General features: G+C 48.9%; 1 protein-coding gene across 8 annotated transcripts in view; it reads right to left on the reverse strand.

The window, feature by feature from the left end:
* SIPA1L3 (signal induced proliferation associated 1 like 3) overlaps nucleotides 1–18811 on the reverse strand; it is a 243193-nt gene that overhangs the window by 40593 nt on the left and 183789 nt on the right. For all 8 annotated transcript variants that reach the window (XM_053604660.1, XM_053604658.1, XM_053604653.1 and 5 more), the window contains 3 exons: nucleotides 9706–9833; nucleotides 5614–5732; nucleotides 3757–4184 (listed from right to left, as the gene is read on the reverse strand). In XM_053604660.1, coding sequence (XP_053460635.1) covers nucleotides 3757–4184; nucleotides 5614–5732; nucleotides 9706–9833 — 675 coding nt within the window. The remainder of the gene's footprint in view (nucleotides 1–3756; nucleotides 4185–5613; nucleotides 5733–9705; nucleotides 9834–18811) is intronic.

The following is an 18811-nucleotide window of genomic DNA, read 5'->3' on the forward strand; positions in this document are numbered from 1 at the left end:
AGAGTGCTGGGTCATACACATCATGCTCAGACAAAGGCACTTGCCTTTGAAGAGCGTGAGTGGGCATTCCAGTTAAGACCATGGTAATAGTGGATGTAGAAGAGTGACAGGACAGAGAGTGGGCTGCTAGGTGGAAGAGGCAATGTAGCCAGTGACAGGCAGGCCATGATGGGAGGCAGAAGCACATGTGGCCTCTTGGTGACTCACGGACTGTCTAGGAACTTGTGCCTATTGAATGGGACTGTGGGAGGGCTGCTGGAGTGAGGTAGGATTGAGATTGAGACCGGACCCTCACATTCTGTCTGCAATACTCTGCCCACCCATCCCCCTGACTAGCTCAGACTTGTTCTCTAGCAAAGTCCTGCCACAATTGGGTCAGTGCCTCCTTTGGGTGTTCATCCTAGCCCCTCTGGGCCATCTCCTCAAATGGACTTTGAACTCTGAGAGGGCAGGCCTATCTGACTATCTCAGTCACTGCTGCTGTGTGCCCCGCACTGCCTATAATAGACAGAGCTTAACCCAGGGGACACATTCTTATTTAGTGAGTCTGAGGCAAGCCCTCTGTTGTTTTTGTTTGTTTGTTTGTTTGTTTTGTTTGAGTCTGGGTCTCACTCCATCACCTGGGCTGGAGTGCAGTGGCATCATCGTAGCTCACCACAGCCTTGAATTCCTGGCTCAAGAGATCCTCCTGACTCAGCCTCCGAGTGGTTGAGACTACAGGCACACACTACCATGCTGGGCTAATTTTTCTTTCTTTTTTTTTTTTGCAAAATCTGGGTCTCAAGATTACTCAGGCTGGTATTGAACTCTTAGGCTCAAGCAATCTTCCTGTTTCCCCTTCTTCCTAAGCTTCCCAAAGTACTAGGATTACCGTTATAAGCCACTGGACTTGGCCTTTTAAAAATAACACCCCTCCCAGCTGTTGTAAAGGGCTCCTTTAATCCTTATCACATTCCTATGAGGTAGGCATGTGATTCATCCTCAATTTCACAGATGAGGAAACTGAGGCCCAAAGAGGTTCAGTCACTTGCCCAGGGTCACATAGCCAAGACTGGCAAAAAGTGAGCTTAAACCCACGTGGGCTAACTCTGAAGTCCGTACTCATCTACCACCAATAACATGTCTACCACCAATAATCAGCTTCTATTTTCCTTGTTTGAAGCAGTATCTGTAAAATCAGGGGATGAGTTGGAAATACTTTTTCCTAATACTCATTAAAGACAGCAGATATCCATTAAAAATAAAACATTCTCCTCCCTGTACCACCCAGATCACCTCAAGCACCCAATTTTGGGAAACGCTCTTCCACACTAAAGCCTGGTTGCCTAGGAGAAAACTTCAGGAAGCAGCTTTAATGAGTAGATAAGAATGATTTGCAATTAGCATCAATTGTCTGTATGCAAATTAAGCTCCCAACCACAGCACTCTCTTTTGTAGCAGGCTCCTCTCCCATTTTATTCCCTTCATTTCTGGGTTCAGCAAATCCTTACCTCCAACACGGGGTAATTTCATACCCATTCCCCTGCCTCAGCCACAGTCTACTACCATCCTTGCTGCCTTTATTTCTCCAATTTCAAAACCCCACAGTTGTTCAGGTTCACAAACATTGTGCCCAGAGCAGGGGCTAAGACCCAGACCTGTGATCTCTGCTGTAGACTCTCTCTCTTTCTTTTTTTTTTTTTTTTGAGACAGAGTCTTATTATGTCACTCTCGGTAGAGTGCTGTGACATCACAGCTCACAGCAACCTCAAACTCCTGGGCTTAAGCGATTCTCTTGCCTCAGCCTCCCAAGTAGCTGGGACTACAGGCATCCATCACAATGCCAGGCTATTTTTAGAGACGGGGTCTTGCTCTGGCTCAGGCTGGTCTCGAACCTGTGAGCTCGGGCAATCTACCCACCTCGGCCTCCCAGAGTGCTAGGATTACAGGCGTGATCCATAGAGCCCGGCCTGCTTTACTTTTTTTTTTTTTTTTTTTAAGGCTAGAGTTCAACCTAGCTCACAGTAACCTCAAACTTCTGGATTCAAGTGATCCTCCTGCCTCAGTCTCTGAGTTCTTGGGACAACAGGTGCCGGCCATGACACCTGGCTAGTTTTTTGTTTGTTTTCTATTTTCAGCAAAGACAGGGTCTTGCTCTTGCTCAGGCTGGTCTTGAGCTCCTGAGCTCAAGCAATCCACATGCCTGGGCCTCCCAGAGTGCTGGGTTTACAGGCATAAGCCACTACACCCAGCTTACACAGGTATTTCTGTGTAGACACAGACATAGTTCTATTGCGGGATGTAGGCAAATAGGTCTAAGGCTGCTGCCTGAGTACTCGTGCCCTGGAGAGAGGAAGCCTAGGGAGATAAAGACCCCTGTGCCAAGTGGTGCTGGATAATGGCTCCTGCCAGGTGTGGTCAGGGGCGGGCAGTGAGGCTTAGGCCCTGGGGGCCAGCACTAGAGACTGTGGCACAGTGAGCCTTGCCTGGCCCAAAGAGCTGTAAGAGGGTCCGTGGCTGAGGTTTGACTCTGCCCGGTTATTTTTCCACCTCTGCATTTTCCTTTCCCTGGGAAGCAGTTTGTCACCCTTGACAATCTCAACGTGGTCCACATTCTAGGTTGCGGGTTGGTCAATGCCTTTTCTTCTCACGCACTCTCTTCCTGCCTCTCTCCCAGTGGCTCACAAAGCTGGTTCTGGGACCAGCAACATTAGCATCTACTGGGAACTTAAAAAAAATACAAACTCTGGGCGGCGTCTGGGGCTCAACGTAGTTGGGTGCCAGCCCCATATGCCGGAGGTGGTGGGTTCAAACCCAGCCTCGGCCAAAAAACTGCCAAAAAAAAAAAAAAAATACAAACTCTGAGGTCCTACTCTGACCTAATAAATCAGATACTCTGGGTGGGGCCTAGCAACTGGGTTGAACAATCCCTCCAGGGGGTTGAGCATCACTGTCTTAAACCATAGAGCAGTGGTCCCCAACCACTTTGAGCCAATTTCATGGAGGACAATTTTTCCATGGGGGGTGGGGATGGGACAGAAAGCGGAGTTCAGATGGTAATCCTGTGTGGCTCAGGGGGTTGGGGATTGCAGCTATAGAGCCTAGAAGGCCAAACTGACCTCTCAGATGTCTTTATGGCTGGGATGGTCATGTGACACTACTTGCTGAATGGGTTCTGGAAAAGTTTTGCTTTCTCCATAGAAGGGGGAAGCTGCCTAGAAGCTGTAACCATTCTCTCTGTTCTCTGCTCATGCACTGCCACTTGCTGGCCACCACAGCCATCATGAGACCAGGGAGACACAGCCAGCACGGTGAGGATGGTGGAGCAGGCAGACACAGTACTGGTCCTCAAGGCCTCCTTTGAGCTGCCGCACTGGCCCCATTCTGCCCTCTCTGGACTCCGTGTCAGGGGACAGCTAAACTGCTATTTGTCTATGTCACTGTGGGTCAGGTTTTCTATTACTTACAGACAAACACATTCCTAAGACATACCATCTGTGACCCTCAGAAAGCGTAAAAACCCTTGGTCTCAGCTCAGAGAGAGGAAAAGAGAGACAGGTCAGAGAGAACCCAAAACAGAGGGAGACAGACAGACACCCTCCACCTAGGGTCCTTGAAGGCTGATGGATGAGCAGCAGGGAGTGGTCCTCAATCCTCCCAATTCTGTCAGCAAATCAGTGTGTCTGTGAGCATGTTCTAGGGAGGGACACTCACCTCTCAGAACTGTAGGATTAGGACAGGGGAGGGTATGGACCCAGAATGGGTGCAATACCTTACCTGGGCTGCCTTGGTAGCTCTCGGCTGCCCCCAGCCAGGCCTGTAGGGGTGCTGGAGCCTGAAGAGTACAGCTTCGGTCGGTAGCCCTTGCTCTGGCCAGCAACCACAGGAGCAGGGGACACCTCTCGCCTCCTGTCTGTGTGGTGAGACCTCCCAGCAGCCTCACGCCCCCCGCCACAAAGGCCAATACTTCCAGGAGGCTTGTGTGGCTTGGTGGGCCGAGGCACCTTGGCCAGGGACATGCAGCTGGGGCTGGAGGTGTAGAGGGTGGTGTCGATGCCACTGTCACTAGAGCCACCCTTGGAAAGTGGGTCTTGCTCTGGCTCTAGGGGATCCAGGGGATCGAACCAGCGATCATCACTGTGGCTACTGGATGCATTGCTGGAGAGGGTATTGCTGCTGGAATGACTTGAGTACTGAGGTTCTCCCTGGAAGGCAAGAGAAGTGTGTCATTCGCAGATGCCAGGACAGGGCAAATCTTCCTGTCCCGGGGCCTCCCTGGTCTCAGTGTGAACTCTGGACCCAGAAAGCTTCTAATCTTGGATCCCCACTTGCTGGCTATGTCACCCTGGGCAAATGATTTGCATTCTCTTTGCCTCAGTTTCCACACCTGTAAAATGGGGAGTGATGACAACCCTGCCTCATGGGTCTCTCAGGACAAAAGATATTATATACATAATGTGCTTTCCACATCTCCAACTGAACATGTCTAAAATTGAACTTTGGACCTTTCGTCCTAAAACAGTCCCCTCCCTGTCTCAGCTGCCCCAGCCCAGAGCCATGGATTCGCCCTGACCCTGCCACTTCAACAGTTCACCCTGCTGTCTGCATCTTCAAAATGGATCCAGGGCCTTGCCCGTTCTGCCTTCTTCTCCCACTGGGCCAGCACCCCAACCTCCTCCCTGGTCTCCCAGTCCCACCTCCCCTGCCATTTCTTCCCCACACATGGCCAGAGGGAGGCTGTGAGCACCTGTGCTAGAGCATGCCTCTCCCCTGCTCAGAACTCTGCCACGTTCCATCTTACCAGGGGAAAAGCCACAGTTCTCCTCACAGCCCACCAGGCCTCAGAGATTTGGTTGGTCCCACATTTTGTTCTTCTCTGACCACGTCATCCTAAAGCAACAGTGTCTGCCACTTGCTTTTCCCTTGACTGTGCTTTGTTTTGCTTTCTCAGAAAGGACTATTCTTCGTGTTATAGAATGTATCTGTTTATATGCTCATTCTCTGTTGTCCCCACTGGGATGTCAGCTTCCTGAGGACAGGGCCTGGTCTGTCCTCCTCATCATTGTGGTCTCAAGCCTGGAGTGTTGTTAAGTGCTCGTCAGACACCAACTGAGTGAATGGATGCAAACACTGCCCAAGGTGTAATCAGAAGTAATGCATGCCGTTTCCAGGCCTGGGACAAAAAATCCTCAACATAATCCTCTCTCCTTCCTACTCCCACCACTGGAAAGATGCAGGGACCCAGCACAGGGCTTGAGGCCCTGAGGAGCAGCAGAGGCACAGATGGAGGGAGCATGGGGTCCTGAGCCAACTTGTGGACAGCTGCTCACTTACTGAGAGGGAGATAAATGTCTGTAGTATCAGCAGCAACTCATCTATCACACTGATGTAACGATGAGTAAAGTGCAGCTCAGGGAGGGGAAGGGATTTACCCAGGACAACCTGGCTGGTGAGTGCTGGAGCCAGACTGTGAACCTGGATGGTTCTAACTCCAGACCAAGTACTGAGCCCCTGTGCTGAGTGGAAGATGGCGAAGGTCAAGGACATGCTCAGGTGTGGTGTTCAGAGTGCCTAGGTGAAACCAGCTCCTGTGGCCTAGCTCCCCAAGTGGGGCAGGGTGGGGTGCAGACTCACTTTGGAATGCCTGTTGGGGGAATCTTTGCCTGCCACGTCCTGCCTGGAGGTGTGCTTGCTTCCACTGCTTCCAGCCATGGCTGAGAGCCTGACCTGGGCGGGCACATGCCACAAAGGCTCTGTAGGAAAACAGGAGACACACCAGTGGTTAGGAGGGACTCAGGCCGGGGCCTCAAGAGTCTGGTGCTAAATATGGTTGGATGGTCTCACCCTTCTGCCAGCTTGTCTGCTCACCTGGGGCAAGAACCCATCAACTTATACCTTAGGGCAGCGGTTCTCAACCTGTGGGTCATGATCTCTTTGTAACAATGAAAATACATCACGGGATCAGGAAGGTTGAGAACCACCACCTTAGGGTGTTCAGGGATATTTACTGAGTCCTCACTGTTACATGGTCTACGCATGGAAGTCCTACAGTCACCCTGCATATCATCCCCAAATGAGGCTGAGCACATCTTATCCTTTGGATTTTCTCTTTTATAAATTACTTGTTCATCTCCTTTACCCATTTTCTCTTTCGTTCCTTTCTTTTCTTCCCTCCCTCCTTCTCCTTCTTTCTCTTATTTTTTGAGACAGCTCTGTTGCCCAGACTAGAGTGCAATGGCCTCTGCCTAGCTCACAAAAACCTCAAACTCCTGGGCTCAAGATTGATTCTCCTACTTCAGTCTCCCAGGTAGATAAGACTACAGGACTGCACCACCATGCCTGGCTAATTTTTCTACTTTTTTGTAGGGGGCGGTCTCAAACTTGCTCCAGCTGGTCTCCGACTCCTGGGTTCAAGTGATCCTCCTGCCTAAGTCTCCCAAAGTGCTAGGATTGCAGGTGTGAGCCACTGAGTCAGGCCTCCTTTACCCATTTTTCTATGGGACTTTTATCTTACTGGTTAGTAGAGTTCTTCATACATGCAAGGTAGAAATCCTTTGTTGGTTAAATGTACATAGCTTGTTTTTAAAAAAATGGAATTATAACAAACAATGTCCCACATCTGGACTGTTCACTTTGTAACCCATCTGTGCTTGCTTCTCCCTGTGTATCTTTACAACACAGCTTCAAGTAACTGAACAGGAAATTGCCTCATTTTTAATAGCTGCCTAGCGTTCCATCAAGTGAATAGATGTCAATTATCTACCAGTTTCCTACTGATATATATTTAAGTTATCTTCAGTTTTACCTGGCAACAATGTTACAGTGGCCTTCCCACTCCTTTGACTTTGAGTGAATGCTGTCCTGTGGACAGGGCTCTTTGAGCAGAATGGCTGGTTGAAAGGGGGAGAAAGGGTTGAAAATTGTGATGGTTATAGTTGGCTGCTGTGGTGGGTGCCTATAGTTCCAGCTGCTTGCGAGGCTGAGGCAAGAGGATCACTTGAATTCAAGAGTTTAAGGTTGCTATGAGCTAAGATGCCACGGCACTCTACCAAGTAAGACTCTGTCTCAAAAAAAAAAAAATAATAATAATAAAATAAAAGGAAAATTGTGACGGTTGCAGTGGGTGTAGCCTGAATTGAGTATTTCTCTGACCAACCTCGATGGGGGGTACTTAGATAATATTGATTGAAATTACAAATGTACTAACAGAGGACCTGAACCCAGAGGGTCTCACCCAAAAGCTGACACTTCGATGATCACTGTGGTATTCAAATTAATCATATGATAGAATTATTATTATTATTTTTGAGATAGAGTCTCACTCTGTGCCTCGGGTAGAGTGCCATGGTGTCACAGCTCACAACAACCTCAAACTCCTGGGCTTAAGGGACCTTCTTCTCTTAGCTGCCCAAGTTGCTGGGACCACAGGTGCCCATCATGACGCCCAGCTAGTTTTTCTATTTTCAGAAGAGACGGGGTCTTGCTCTTGCTCAGGTCTTGAACTCCTGAGCTTGGGTGATCCACTGCGTTGGCGTCCCAGAGTGCTGGGATTACAGGCATGAGCCACCGTGCTGGTCTCAAGGTAGAATTATTAAGCACGTGTTCTGTGTCAGGTGCTCCTGTAAGCATCAACTTGCTGTATCTTCTCAGTACCATCTCTAATAATCGAAGGAGAATATCAAGACATCAAGCACTTGCTATCCATTGGGGATTATGGACAGCAAGTACTTGATGTCTAGATACCTCTCCTAAATCCCACTGGGATTATCTCCTCCCTGGTTCACACTGTGGTGGGAGGAAATAGCCACGTTGCATTTCTCTCTTTTTCTGAACTGGGTGGGCCAAGAAGAAGATCCACATGTGTCTGTGTTGGAGCAAAGTTCACAGCATTGTAGCCATGACAGGCAGGATAAAGTGTGCTGAGGAGAGAAGTAACTACGTGTGTAACCCTGAGGACAGCAGCGGGACAGAGGGGCCAAGGTTCCCAGCTGCTTGTTTGAAGTTGAACCACTGTCCCTGGCTTATGAGAACCGTGGCCAAGGTGCTGAGGAATTCTCTAGGCCATGAGTCCTGGACCTCATGCCACCTCTTCCCCACCCCACAGCACCTCCTAACAGTTTCCCTACTCCTAGATGCTTAGACATTCTTAAACACTGTCTCAGAGGACATCTCCACCTCCACTTCCAATGTCAAGGCTATCTAACATTTTTTTTGTTTGCTTCCTTTTAAAGCCACCCCACCCATTCAGCTGGTGGTTCTCAGGCTTCAAAGGGGCTACCCGTTTATATGAAATTATGTTTAAAATATTCATCAAGGCAAGGCAATGGCTCACGCCTGCAATCCTAGCACTGTGAGAGGCCAAGGCAGGTGGAATGCTTGAGCTCAGAAGTTTAACACCAACCTGAGCAAGAGTGAGAGGCTGTTTCTACTAAAAATAGAAAAAACTAGCCAGGTGTTGAGGAGTGCACTTGTAGTTCCAGCTACTTGAGAGGCTGAGGCAGGAAGATCTCTAGGGCCTAAGAGTTTGAGGCTGCTGTGAGCTATGATTCCATAGCACTTTACCCAAGGCAACAGAGCAAGACTCTCCAAAAAAAAAAAAAAATCATCTAAGTAGTACACACATGCTGGGACATGATAATTATATACGAGGTATAGGGGAATGAACATGAGAAGATGCTCTATGTCACAGGTCATCAGAAAAATGCAAAAACATAACATGACACTACCACAACCCGACTGGAACAGCTGAGATGAAAAGGTCCGTGAGGACATGGGGCAACCAGAACTCGCATATGCCGTCGGTGGGAGTATAAGATGGTTTATCACTTTGGGAAATGGGTTGGCCCTTTCTTACAAAGATAAACATAAGACTCAGCAATTCCACTCCTAGGTATCTACTGCTCGAAGACATGAGCAAATATTCATCAAAAGACAGGTAAAAGAATGTTCCTGGAAACACTGCTCTAAGCAGCCCCAAACTGGAAACAAGCTAATGTCTGTCAGCTGCAGGATAGGGCAATAAGTAGGGTTTATTTACACCACGGAACACCACTCAGAAGTCACACTGCTGCTAATAATCCTACAGCTGACTCTCACAAACACGATGCCGACCAACAGAGGCCAGACACACATGTGAAACATACACACAGTGATTCTATATTCTATAAAATTCAAAACCTGGCAAAACGAAGGCTGTGAGAGCCAGGACAGGGACACTTTGGGGGTACTGACTAGAAAGGCAGGGGGTTCTGGGAGGCTGGCCACCCTCTGTGTCCTGCCCTGGGCGTACCTGGTCTGTGACATGTTACACTCACGATTTGAACTCTTTTCTCAACATGTGTTATGTGTCCATAAAAGCCAAAACAATATAGGAGTATTTATATAATGAAAAGCCACAGAACACCATTGGTTCTGTTCCCCTTAGAGTGCCACTTCTAATCCTTTCAACTGTCTTCCCTGGTGCCGACCAGCCCTGTGACATACAGCTGTCCTCCTGCGCCTGCATCAGTGCAGCAGATGCCATCTGCTGATGCCCCGTCTCCATGGATAAGGATCTTCTTCACCAGTTCCCCTGCTCCCCTGGGTGACCTCTCTAATCTTACACGGGGCTCTTACAGCTTTCTTTTGTGTTTTATCTGCCACTGACAGGAGGGGGTTGTCACCTGTCAAAGTATAAGTAAGAGGCTCTGCGGAATGAGGCAGGCGGACAACCCCGGGAGGCCCTACCTGGCTTCTGGCGCTCCATCGTGCTCTCCTGACTGGTCAGGCCGCCTGAGGAGGAGTCGCCGCTGGATGCTCCATCGTGGCTGAAGTGGGGATCAAAAGACAGCAGTGTGTGCGGGGCGGCTGTGTACCTGCAGGGGAGTGAGACCATCACAGGGTGAGGGACTGCTCACTGGTGGGTTGTAAATACACAGGAGGCTGTGCCGTAGATCTGGGAGAGAAAGCTTCGGCGGGGCAGGTGAGTAAGCCCGGAGACATGCTATTAACCGAGGGCCAGGAATGAGAGCCTCGTCTGGGAAGCCTGCCAGGGAGCTGGCAGTAGCAGGGAGTCCAGGGCAAGGTGTGTTTCTCCGGGAGAGAAGGGGCAGAGCTATCTGGGCTGACTACCCCACCTTTAGGCTCCTCTGGGGTCCTATTCGCTGGGAAATACATTGAGCTGCTGCCAGTCATTACTGCCCCAGGCCTATCTATGGGCTCCCTATCTCAGACAGAGAAGAGCCGGGTAAGAAAGTATCTGTAGGTACAGGAGGCCTGGGGTGGGGCAGGCTGGGCTTCAAACCTTACCACTGCTTCTTGCCCAGCCAGGTGCAGGCAACTCCTAGCCCTGAGCCTCATTTTCTCTCACTGCCAAGAGGCGATCAGAGTAGGCCCTTCCTTGCAGGACTCAATGATGCCCCACTGTGCTCAGCACTTAGCCTGGAGCTGACACATGATATGTGGTGACTTGTGACCATTGGCCAATAGGCTAGAACCCTGTGTGTGGCCCTGTACTGCAGGGGACAAGCTGTGGGCTCAGGCTTCCGAGAAAAGCAGACAGTGGGCTCGAAGCCCTGTTCCACCTGCCCAGACCAGCTGCCTGGTTTTGGTCGGGCAAGTGCTCATTGATTTGAGCAGCAGTTTTTCCATCTGAAAAATGAGGTAACATTTTCTCCCTCACAGGGTTGTGGAGCGGATGAAATAACAATGCCACCCCCCAGATAGAGACCTCCCTGTGGGCCAGCTCAGCACACCCACTGGTAAGGGCCAGGATTTAAGGGAGGCAGCAGCATAGGGTTCTCCCCATGGCCTCCTGTCCCAGCGGCATTCTCTATGCCATGGAGTGAATCCCCTAGAAACTCCTCTCCTTGCCTGAGGTTGATTCAGGGACAGGCCTATGACACAATTTGGCTATTGACATGTGAGGGGATGTGAGGGTTATTTGACTCCCAAGACATATTTCTGGCTCTCCACCTCCAGGTCTGTGGCAGGACTGAACTTCCTGGTCCCTCGAGATTGGCTGGATGGGGCCATGTGGCTGGTTCTCATGGATGAGCTATGAGGGAAGGGACTGGAAGGTACCCTGCGTCCTGAGAGGTCCCCTGCCAGTCAGCGGTGGAACTGTAGAATGACTGAGAAATAGATCTTACTCGATTTAAGTCATGGATATTTTTAGATATTTGTTAGCCAGCATAGCCTGACTAAAATGAGGGGAAATGTAACTGGGAGGCTTTTGGGAAAAACTCTTGGTCCTGAGAGAGATGACAAGAAAAGATGGCCTCTCTTTTTGCTCCAGATGCTTCTGGGCACAGACAGAACGTTACAAGCTGCATTGTCCTCCTGTGACCAGCCTGACGATGAGGCCAACACTGAGTGTGGGAGTGAGGAGATGGGAGGAACTGGCCTTTACTAGTGTTGTGAAGGTGCTGGGTCCATCCTCCCTGGCGCCCGCCCTGCCTCCGAGCTCCCTTTTCTGTGAGATAACAAACCCCTACAACATTTGAGACAATCAGAAGCAGCCCCTCTACACAGGCCTTGTACTTTGGAGGAGTTACTGAGCCTCCATTAATACAATGCTGCTATTGCAACTTCCATTTGGCCTCTGGCATCCATACTTCCACCTTGGGAGAAGCTGGTGGTGAGGAGAAGTGACAAAAGGGGACTCCTCCACATTCAAAGGAGGAATCAAGTAACTTATCCAGGGTCCTTGGATAAGTCAGTGCAAAGCCAGGGCTGTCTCTACAACCCCTAGGTTTCAATTCCCCAAGGATAGCAGAAGGGTGCTTGGGAGGGGTGCTGCGCTCTCTGAAAATTCAACTCTACCCAACAGCCAAGAAAAGACATGCCATTTTCCCTTCTCCAACCAGGCCTCACTTTCTAACACCTCCAGGAAAGGAAGCCAAAGCCAAAATACAGGAAGCACAAAGGGTTCATTCTTAGTTTTCTTAATGTCCAAGGGCCCAGTTTCCACCAACTTAGGGGACTTTACAAAGGCAACTGTGACTATAAGCAATGTTCACCTTGCTGGCCAGCTCCATGCCTCGCTAGCTGCCGGGTAAATGCAGATGAAGACTGAAGCATTGATGGACTTAGTCAGTTTTCCCCAAAGCCACAATCGAAAAGTACTAAAGGAAGATGTCAGTTACCGCCAGGAACAGCCAGGGGAAAGCGGGAAGTGTGGGTGGCAGACATTGCTGGCTGCTTCCCTAATACCAAGTCTCTCCCTTCTCCTCAGTAACAGAATCCCAACTGTATCTGGGGCAGCAATGCAGTCGCGTAACAGACTACATCTCCCAGGCTCCCTTATACTTCCGGCCAATGAGATAAAAGTGGAAGCACCACGTGTACCTTCCAGCCAGGAAAGCATCTCAGAAGGGGACCTCTGTCTCTGGGCTCTTTCTGGCTGTTGCTTGAACAGTCACCCTGGGCGAGTGGGAGGTATCTGTGCCAGGCTACGTGGCACACAGTATCAGGGAGGGGGACCTGGGGTCTCTAAAATGTGGAGAAAGAAATTACATTGTCTGGATCACCATTTTCTCTCTCTTTCCTTCCTCTCTCTCTTTCTTTTTATTTTATTTTTTTGAGAAAGTCTCATTCTGTTGCCCTGGCATCATCATAGCTCACAATAACCTCAAACTCTTGGGCTCAAGCGATCCTCTTGCTTCAGCCTCCTAAGTAGCTGGAACTACTGGTGCCCACCACAACACCTGGCTAAAGTTTTTCTATTTTTAGTTTTTCTTGCTTAGGCTGGTCTTGAACTCCTGAGCTCAAGAAATCTACCCACTTTGGCTTCCCAGAGTTCTGGGATTTACAGGCATGAGCCACTATGCCCAGCCAAGATAAAATCACTTTAAAGATAAAGGGTTTTGGGTTTTGGTGGTGAACGCAGTTCCAGGCATCCCTAGACAGAAGCGGGGTGTACTGACTACAGGGAGGCCAAGGTCAGGGGTGCTTTAAGGTCAGCAGGGTTGGCTATGGGAAACTAGCTTAAGCTTCCCACTTGGCCACAGAGGAAAGTTCCAAGACAGACATAAAGTGAGCAAGAACCTCACCCACATGGAGGGCTCTAGCCTGCTCTGCCGATCTCCTACACGGATCGGTGAAACACTGACAGATGACATGGCCTTTGTCAGCTGCCACCCCAGCAACCATCACCTTCTCTTTTCCGCTGATAGAGCCTGGATTCTGCTCTGGCAGCCATTCCTCTGGTATATGATTTGAATAAATCCTGACAGTTTAAGACAGTATAGTGGGGCAATATAACTTTGCCAGGGGTTGGCTCAGAGATAGGCAGGTGACACAGTGCCTTCTCTCTTACAAACGAAAGTTCTTCTCTGTCTGCAGGGGCTATGGCAGCCATCAAGGGGTCACTAGTGGGGCCAGGTCCCTGAGGATATCCCTGGGCTGCAGCCCTAGAGCTGTCCTAGACCCAGACTTCTTACTGTGGAGGTGATAAATCCCCAAATTCTTCATGCCTTCTCAAGTTAAGTTTTCTGTCACTTGCAGTCCAATGCCTCCTACCTGATGTACCAATCTTTATGGAACTGGCAGAGGAAAACAAAAGAAAACAGAAAGCCATCCAGGGAGCCTAATGAACAAGCGTCTGGGGCCCAGTCCCGCCCTGCAGACTTGTTGAACCTGTCACACGTTTCTGTCCTAACACTGTGCTTAGCTTGATGGTTCCTTCACCTCGCACACAAAGGTGGCAAACTCCTGTGGCCAAAGACAGCACCCGCCAGCCTCTGCACCCAGCCACCAGCACAGGCTCTTTGCTGCACAGTAACTGTAACGGCTGTCATGGAGCATTTACTATGTCCCGGGCACAGTTTTGAGTACTCTAAAAGGTCTTCCTCCTCAAATATTCAGGATGCTGCTCAGAGATAGTCCCCTGAGCAGATGGAGGTACAGAGAGGTGAAGTACCTTGCCTACACTCAGCTGATGAGGAATTGGGCCTGGTTTTTAAGTCTTTTTTTTCTTTCTTTTGAGATAGAGTCTCAAGCTGTAGCCCTGGATATGCGTCACAGCTCACAACAACCTCAAAGGCTTGGGCTTAAGCGATTCTCTTGCCTCAGGTTCTTAAGTAGCTGGGACTACAGGCACCCGCCACAATGCCCTGCTTTTGTTGCAGTTGTTATTGTTGTTTTAGCTGGCCCGGGCTGGGTTCAAACCTGCCAGCCTTGGTGTACGTGGCTGGTGCCCTACCCACTGAGCTATGGGCACCACCCTCATTTTTAAGTCTTAACAGCCAGGCAATCTTGTCTCTCAGTAAATCTAAGATGGGCCACGAGACAGGCTCTGCCTACGAGGGCCTTGAAGGCTCCTAAAACCTTGATGAATTCAGCAAGCACCAGGCCTGCTGGAGAAGACAGCTGCAGACAGGGCTCCTGAGGGGTACAAACATCCCTGGCTGAGTGGGAATGTCTAGCTTGGGTCACATGACCTTGAGTATCATGGGACAAATGTGTAGCAGGAAAAGAGGAAAGGAACAGAGACAAATTGAGTAACCCCGACCAGACCTTTTACTGCAGGATGGTGATTGAGTGTGAGAGACACTCCCAGGAGGTTAGGGCAGAAGGTGTGCTGGGAACATTTCACAAAGTTTGGAACCCCACTGTTCTAGAGACGAAAAATGCTGAGATGTGGGCAACAGAGGGCAGGGTTAGGCTCCATCTGACTATAGCAAGAGAAGGGTAGTGGGGGAAGAGCTAGAGTCCCAGGAAAAAGGGATATTTTTCCATTTGATAATGCCACTGAGCGTAAAACACAAAGCCACAGCCATCAGATTATTATACTGTGGTTGGGGGTGCTGGAGGGAACCACGTGCATCACCTTGATTTGGAGGATGAGTTTGGAGTCCTTTAGGCATGAGGATAGCTCTGGACTCACGCTGGTCCTCCACAATCATAAGACTGGGTTTCTATCCTAACTCTGTCATTTCTTGGCAGAGTGACCTTAGCCAAGCGATTCACCTTGTTGCCCTTTAGTTTCCCCTTTGTAAAATGGGGCTAATTAAACCAGACACCTTGTGGAGTTGCTGGCAGGACTCACTGAGATCAAGTATATTAATCTACAGAATAGACTAGAGAACCCAGAAATAGTCTTATACATTAATTGTGCCCAATTAATGTGCTCCCTATTTTTGCCTTCAAGGACAGAAGCAAGGCTATGGAGGAGGAACAGCCTTTTCAATAGATGGTGCTAGAATACAGCAGACATCTATAGAGAGATATCTAATGCAAAAAAGGGAATGTAACCATTTTAAATCTCTCACATTATATAAAAATTAACTTAAAAAAATTAATTAAATAGCCAGGTGTTGTGGCAGGTGCCTGTAGTCCCAGCTACTTGGGAGGCTGAGGCAAGAGAATTGCCTAAGCCCTGGAGTTGGAGGTTGCTGTGAGCTGTGAAGCCATAGCACTCTACCGAGAGTGATAAAGTGAAACTCTGTCTCAAAAAAAAAAAAAAAATTAACCTAAATGGACCCTGGGCTTAAATGTAAAATGGTAAAACTTCTAGAAGAAAAACATGAGAAAATCTTCAGGACTTGGGACTAGGTGGAGTTGTTAGACAACACCAAGAATATGATCCATAAAAGGAAAAAAATGTTAATTTGAACTTCATTGAAATTAAAACCTTTTGTTCTGTGAAAGATCCTGTAAAAAAGATGAAAAGACAACTAGAGACCGGGAGGAAATATTTGCAATTCACTTATCTGACAAAGGACTTGTATTCAGAACATACAAAGAACTCTTAAACACTGACAAACATGGAATCCAATTAAAAAATGGGCAAAAGACATGCACAGATATGTCAATGAAGAGGATATATAATTGGCAAATAAGCAATGAAAAAATGCTCGACATCATCAGCTGCTGAAGAAATGGGAATTAAAGCTACAATGAGATAGCACTGCATACCTATCAGAATGATTAACACGAAAAATGGTGACACCACCAAATGGTGGTGAGGATTTGGAGACCTGGATCATTCATACGTTGCTGGTAGGAATGTAAAATGGTACAGACAAGTTGGAAAACAATTTGGCAGTTCCTTTTCAAACTAAAAATGGGCTTACCATACGGTAGGCAATTGTACTCTTGGGCATTTATCCCAGAGAAATGAAAATTTATTTTCATGCAGAAACTTGTACGCCTGAATGTACGTGTTCATAGCATGAATTATCCGTAATGGCCAAAACTCAGAATCTACCCAAATGTTCTTCAACAGCAAGTGGCTAAACTGTGGTGCAGCTGCCATGAAAGACAACTTACAACAACAAGGGCTTCACTACAGAGATTCGCAATGACTTGGATGAATCTCAAGGATATTATGGTGAGTGCTAAAGACAACTACAAAAGGATATGTGCTGTTTATTCCTTATACAGAACATTCATAAAATAACAATAATTAAAGAGACGCAGGCTGGGCGTGGCGGCTCATGCCTGTAATCCTAATATTCTAGGAGGAACCGCCTGAGACAAAAAGATTGCTTGTGGCCAGGAGCAACAGCGAGACCCCAAATCTACAAAAATAGAAAAATTAGCCAGTATGTAGAGCAAGCCTGTAGTCCCAGCTACTCGGGAGGCTAGGCAGTAGGGTTACTGGAGCCCAGGAGTTGGCAGTTGAGTAAGCTATCATGATGCCACAGCACTCTAACCAAGACAACGGAGAGAAGGAGGGAGGAAGGGAGGATGGAAGGCAGGAGTGGGGTGGGGAGAGGAGAAAGGGAAAGGGAGAGGGGAAGGGACTGAGGGAGGGGAAGGAACAGGGGAGAGGAAGAGGGACAGGAGGAGGGATGGAGGGGGAGAGAGAGGGAGGGAGGAAAGGAAGGAAGGAATGAAAAACAAGGAAGGAATGGAAAGGGAAGAAAGAGATACAAAAGAGATTAATGGTTGCCAGGGTCCATTAGGAATAGGGGTAGAGGATGGGTGTGGCTATAAAGGGGTGGCCTGCATCTTGGTGGCAGTCACATCTGACTATACGTGATAAAACTGCACAGAGCCTCACAGTTCTGAATAGGCTCTAAGGCTGGCACCGACGCCCACTTGCTGTGCTGCTGTATTACATGTGTGCAGATGTTAACAACGGAGAGGCTGGGTGAAGGGGTCACGGGACCTTCCTACACATTTCTTCTCAACTTCCTGTGAATGCATATATTTCAAAATAAAAAATTAAGAAAACATAGTAAGGGAGGAGGGACAAAAAACATAATAAAAGGAAAACATAATAAAAGGGGGAAACCCTGCTCCCAACAGCTCTCAGGAACATCATCCCCACCCCCTTTGTTACCAGCAATCACTCTGGGCCAACTGCCATTTCCAGCTTCAGTTCTCGCTGCCCCACAAGGCCCCACGCCCCACATCTGCTCACACCAGATTCCTCTCTGGTCCTCCCGCATTCCACACCATCCTGCTTATTTGTGTCTGTGGCTTCTGCTCTGTCTGGAATAACCTTTTTCCTCTCTGCAGCAAACTCCTACTCATCTCTCAAAGCTCTGCTTAAATGTCACCTCTGCCAGGCAGCCAGCCCAGACCTTCAGGGCTGGGTTGTGTTTCCTCCCCTGCTCACCACAGTGTGCCTGGTTTCTAGGATCCTCTCTCCACCCCAGTCATCAAGCATTAACAACAGGACTCCCTAGCAACTGAGTGTCTCAAATATTCCTCCTAGCCCTGGCACACGGAAAGCTTTTGGGACCCTCTGCTGAATGAAAGCTGAATGGTGGCCATTAGAAGATGAGATAGCGGGTAGGTTTCTCCAATTTAACAAGGAAGTCTTAGAATCTAACACTGGCCCGGTTAGTCATGCCTCTCAGAGCATGGTCCTTGCACCAGCGGCACCCAGGTGGCACAACTTACCCCAGACCTGCCAGGTCAGAAACTTAGTAGCAAGGTCCAGTAATTTGTATTTTAACAAGTCCTCCTCTGCTGAAGAATGATTATCACCGGTTTAGTGGACACAGCCTGGTGTTAAGGCAGGGCCTCACTTTGTCACCCTTGGTAGAATGCCATGATGTCATAGCTCAAAGCAACCTCAAACTCTCGGGCTCAAGCAATCCTCCTGCCTCAGTCTCCCAAGTAGCTGGGATTACAGGTGCCTGCCAGGATACCCAGCAAGGCAGGTGTTGTTTTTTTTTTTTTTTTTTGTAGAGACAGAGTTTCACTTTATTGCCCATGGTAGAGTGCTGTGGCGTCACACAGCTCACAGCAACCTCCAACTCCTGGGCTTAGGTGATTCCCTTGCCTCAGCCTCCCGAGTAGCTGGGACTTCAAGTGTCTGCCACAACGCCCGGCTACTTTTTGTTGCAGTTTGGCTGGGGCCGGGTTTGAACCCACCACTCTCAGTATATGGGGCTGGTGTCCTGCCCACTGAGCCACAGGTGCCGCCCCAAGGCAGGTGGTTTTATTGAAACAAGCCCACTCACTCCATCCTTTTATCAAATACGTGCCAAAGGTATGCCACGTCAGATCCACTGCTGTGACGGGGACACAAAGGTGAATTGGAAAGCTGCTCGCTCTCAGTGAGCACGCTTGCTCTCTCACTCATTCTAAGTACGCACGTGCATGCAGGCATGCACACACGTACTCAGCTGGGCTAACACAATTGATACTGCTCAAGGCCATGGTCATGAAGCACACAGGGAACTGAGGGCAGAGAGGCTGCCTATCGTCTTGTGTTCAAGAGCTTCACGGAAGGCTTCCTGAAGGAGGAGCACGAGAGCTTGAGTTGGCTGATGGGGGTGTGTGGCATGAAGAGCACCAAGAATTACCAGGCCGTGGAAAGAACATGAGAAAGACTCTGAAACACAGGCAGCCTATGGGAAGCTGGCAGTGCCAGCGTGGCTGATATGTGGCG

Source organism: Nycticebus coucang, chromosome 10, assembly GCF_027406575.1.
Source record: "Nycticebus coucang isolate mNycCou1 chromosome 10, mNycCou1.pri, whole genome shotgun sequence".
NCBI classification, from domain to species: Eukaryota; Metazoa; Chordata; class Mammalia; order Primates; family Lorisidae; genus Nycticebus; species Nycticebus coucang.